General features: G+C 46.5%; 1 protein-coding gene across 1 annotated transcript in view; it reads right to left on the bottom strand.

Annotated features, from left to right (window-relative positions):
* Nucleotides 1-422: 422 nt before the first annotated feature.
* LOC306834978 (receptor activity-modifying protein 3) overlaps nt 423-4,153 on the bottom strand; it is a 19,184-nt gene continuing 15,453 nt past the window's right edge. Inside the window, exon 4 of the mRNA XM_079361327.1 lies at nt 423-854. Within this exon, the coding sequence (XP_079217453.1) occupies nt 599-854 (256 nt within the window). The 3' untranslated portion in view covers nt 423-598. The remainder of the gene's footprint in view (nt 855-4,153) is intronic.

Genomic DNA, 4,153 nt, shown 5'->3' with positions numbered 1-4,153 from the left:
GTCAACCCTTAGTTCATGAAACTTTAGTTGCGCTGGTCAAGCAGTTGACTTGATTGTCTGATCGTCTGTCTCGAGTGTTAAACAACTTATCACACTCTCAGCTAGTTCGCCGAGCAAACCATTAAGATCAAAACAAAGGCAACTAACTAAATCTTCCAGAATCACAAAACCACCGTAAATTAAAGAATCCTGTTCTTTACATATGTAAACAAAATGTTTTTATTGTGTGAGAATCGTTCAAATGGCGTCACTAGTTTCAAAAGACTGGCAATCTGACAACAACCACAAACATTATCAAAAATTAATCTTTGGAGGATTCTCACTTTCTATGGACGGTGGCTTTTTGTTTCTTCCTGTTTACAGTCTTTAGACGTTTGTTTTGAAGTAATAGATTTAAAGCATCACAGTCATGCCAATAACCTTAACCCTAAGCCTGTCTGAATATAAAATATTAAACATCATATATTAATTTAAAAAGATAAACATGTCCCTTTGGTATTCGTTACATGAGGATCACGTCTTTTTTGCACCACTGAAAAGGAAACTTTACCAACTGAAAACTTTGTACAGTCTGATTTTAGAGCGTTTTCCTCTGATGCTAAGCTAACAGATCGCTCCTCTTGCTGCACCAAACCACCACAGCGATCATAGCCAATGTGAGGAACACTGGGATGAGGATGAGGAGGGTGAGTGTTTCGTCCGGCGGGTCCACCCATTCCACTGATTTGTTGGTGCAGTTGGAGAAAAAGGTCTTGTGAATACGGATGATATAGCTCTCTACCAGAGGATTGGGCCAATAACACTCAACACCCTCTGACTTGGTCTCTGTGCAGAGGGTGAAGAGGTAGTACTCACTGAGGAGAGAGAGAGAGGGGGGGGGGGGGGGGAGAGAGAGAGGGTTAACAGAGATCTCACTGCAGATTCACAGTTGAACTCATTTTATAAAACAGGTAAATTGACTGTATATCCCACCACCCTCTGCACAGCACCTTCACCAGGCAGAGGAGCATGTTCAGTGGCAGACTGCTGTGACAATCATCCACGGACAGGCTCAATAACTCTTTTGTCCCCCTGGCCATGATAATGTACAACATTAGTTCTCTAAGTGAAGAGACTATCTCTCCATCCAGTTACATATTCCATATGCAGGGCTGGGGCAGTCAACATGGGTATTTCTTTAAGACACACCTCTACGTGGCCGAACTTGTGAGTATAAAAGACCCAAGTGTACATGAAGTCACTGATTCATATTGATTTTCACGGTTAGTGACCTGGGGTTAGGGCCCCACCCATTTACCCTAACTCTAACCCGGCTGCATAAATCTCAGAGAGGCCGACGCCTCACCACAAGGCCCTGGAGGACGCCACATCCGGGGTGAAATGCGCCCTCACTCCCTTTGGCACTGCAGTACCAGATTTCCTGTAGGCCCGTTGAATCGTCTCTACAATCCAATTCAACAGCCTAGCCTTAGACACTGGCTGGCCGACGCACTGGAGCTTGAAGCAGACAAACAATCTGTTTCCCTGGGAACCCTTTGTTTGCTGCATATAGATACTCAGGGCTCTGACGGGGCATAACACTGAACCTGCCTGACCCCCGTCAACCTGCCCTGTTCTTGGTGAAAGGATACCAACTTTACCAAACTGTTCAAATGAAACTCTGAGAGGAGGATGGAGGACAACCCCTGCATCCCCTGGTAAAAACCAACAGCAGTGCTCGTGTATTGACAGAGCCTGTAGCTCCGAAACTCTCTTAGTCGAACGCCACCTTAAACGGCAGCCACTTCATGTCCACCTGCAGCTTGGGGTTGCTGGGGTCACTCGGGCTGCCCAGTCTGAGACTGAGGCTTAGGCTGAGGCGGAGGACGATGCCAGTCCCTATTGCACCTCAGAGCCCCAGAAACCTCATGAGCACAACATCAGGCTTCCTGTGCTTGCTGCAACATGCAAGAAGCATCCGGATCAAACATGGCCAAGGGACACGCCCTGTCCTCCTGCTGCAACACTGACTGATGAAGCCAGAAAACACCAACCAGCTTAGTAAACTGGAAGCCTGTCTCAAGGACATCAGGACCTGGATGATCACAAACTTCTTGCTGCTCAACTCAGACAAGACTGAAGTTATAGTGATTGGACCTAAGAACCTTAGAGAGACTTTCTCTGATGATATGACGGCCCTTAGTAGTATTAGCGTAGCCTCTAGTACCACTGTTAGGAACCTAGGAGTTCTGTTTGATCAGGATATGTCCTTTGATTCCTACATTAAACACATTTCAAGGACAGCTTATTTTCACCTTGGTAATATCTCTAAGATCAGACAGATCCTGTCACAACATGATGCTGAAAAACTAGTTCATGCATTTGTTACCTCCAGGTTGGATTACTGTAATTCTATTTTAGCAGGGTGCTATGGTAAATCTCTAAAGACCCTCCAACTCGTCCAAAACGCTGCAGCTCGTGTTCTGACTAGAACGAGGAAAAGGGACCACATGACTCCTGTATTGGCTTCTCTCCATTGGCTCCCTATAAAATCTAGAATAGAATTTAAAATCCTTCTGCTCACCTACAAAGCTCTAAACGGTCAGGCACCATCGTATCTCTCTAAATGTACTACAGGTGGTAGAGTCTGCAGTTATCAGACCTGCTGGTACCTACAGTCTCTAAACTACAGGAGGTAGAGTCTGCAGTTATCAGACCTGCTGGTACCTACAGTCTCTAAATGTCCTACAGGAGGTAGAGTCTGCAGTTATCAGACCTGTTGGTACCTACAGTCTCTAAATGTCCTACAGGAGGTAGAGTCTGCAGTTATCAGACCTGCTGGTACCTACAGTCTCTAAATGTCCTACAGGAGGTAGAGTCTGCAGTTATCAGACCTGCTGGTACCTACAGTCTCTAAACTACAGGAGGTAGAGTCTGCAGTTATCAGACCTGCTGGTACCTACAGTCTCTAAACTACAGGAGGTAGAGTCTGCAGTTATCAGACCTGCTGGTACCTACAGTCTCTAAACTACAGGAGGTAGAGTCTGCAGTTATCAGACCTGCTGGTACCTACAGTCTCTAAACTACAGGAGGTAGAGTCTGCAGTTATCAGACCTGCTGGTACCTACAGTCTCTAAATGTCCTACAGGAGGTAGAGTCTGCAGTTATCAGACCTGCTGGTACCTACAGTCTCTAAACTACAGGAGGTAGAGTCTGCAGTTATCAGACCTGCTGGTACCTACAGTCTCTAAACTACAGGAGGTAGAGTCTGCAGTTATCAGACCTGCTGGTACCTACAGTCTCTAAACTACAGGAGGTAGAGTCTGCAGTTATCAGACCTGCTGGTACCTACAGTCTCTAAACTACAGGAGGTAGAGTCTGCAGTTATCAGACCTGCTGGTACCTACAGTCTCTAAACTACAGGAGGTAGAGTCTGCAGTTATCAGACCTGCTGGTACCTACAGTCTCTAAACTACAGGAGGTAGAGTCTGCAGTTATCAGACCTTCTCCTATGGAATTGTCTACCAGGCTAACCGTAACCCATTTAGAGACTGTAGGTACATGCTCTACTCCCATTATTGTGCGGTATGCACAATAATCATGGCCGTTCTCCATGGGCATTTTTGCTGCACAACCCATGGCTCAGGTCCCTCCTGGGCCACCATACTGACGTCACCAAGGAGACCAGGAAGTAGGCGCACAGCTCGCTCTGATAGCACAAGCGGCTAACTGCCCACTACAGCTCTGAGCCCTTTTCCCTTAATATCCCATCTTCTGATTTTATATTATTACGCTTTCTTTTATTTGTGTATGTCCGAACGCTATTCCCCCTGACTGTGTCAGTGTCGACAGCATATGCTTTGCATCTTAGAACCCCGAGAGGACACTTGGATACAGAAGCTGGCAACCTGGCAATACACCCTGCTGTACTCCCACACCACCGGTAGAGGAACGCCTCACCACATCGGCAGAATCTGTCAGCTTCGGCAGTGGACTTCTATGCAAGAGCAGAACCACTCGTGCAATATGCTTTACAGTATCCCTCTCACCAGTCACTATACAGTCTAACAAATGAGGAACAATAAACAGCAAACCCAGAGTGGGACTCGAAGACCAGCACTCTCTCCTTACACACAGGGTAAGTGGGCATCAATGCTGCTTGGGCTTGTTATCT

The sequence above is a fragment of the Symphodus melops genome (genome assembly GCF_947650265.1).
Source record: "Symphodus melops genome assembly, chromosome: 14".
NCBI classification, from domain to species: Eukaryota; Metazoa; Chordata; class Actinopteri; order Labriformes; family Labridae; genus Symphodus; species Symphodus melops.
This window is presented reverse-complemented; position numbering and strand designations above follow the sequence as displayed.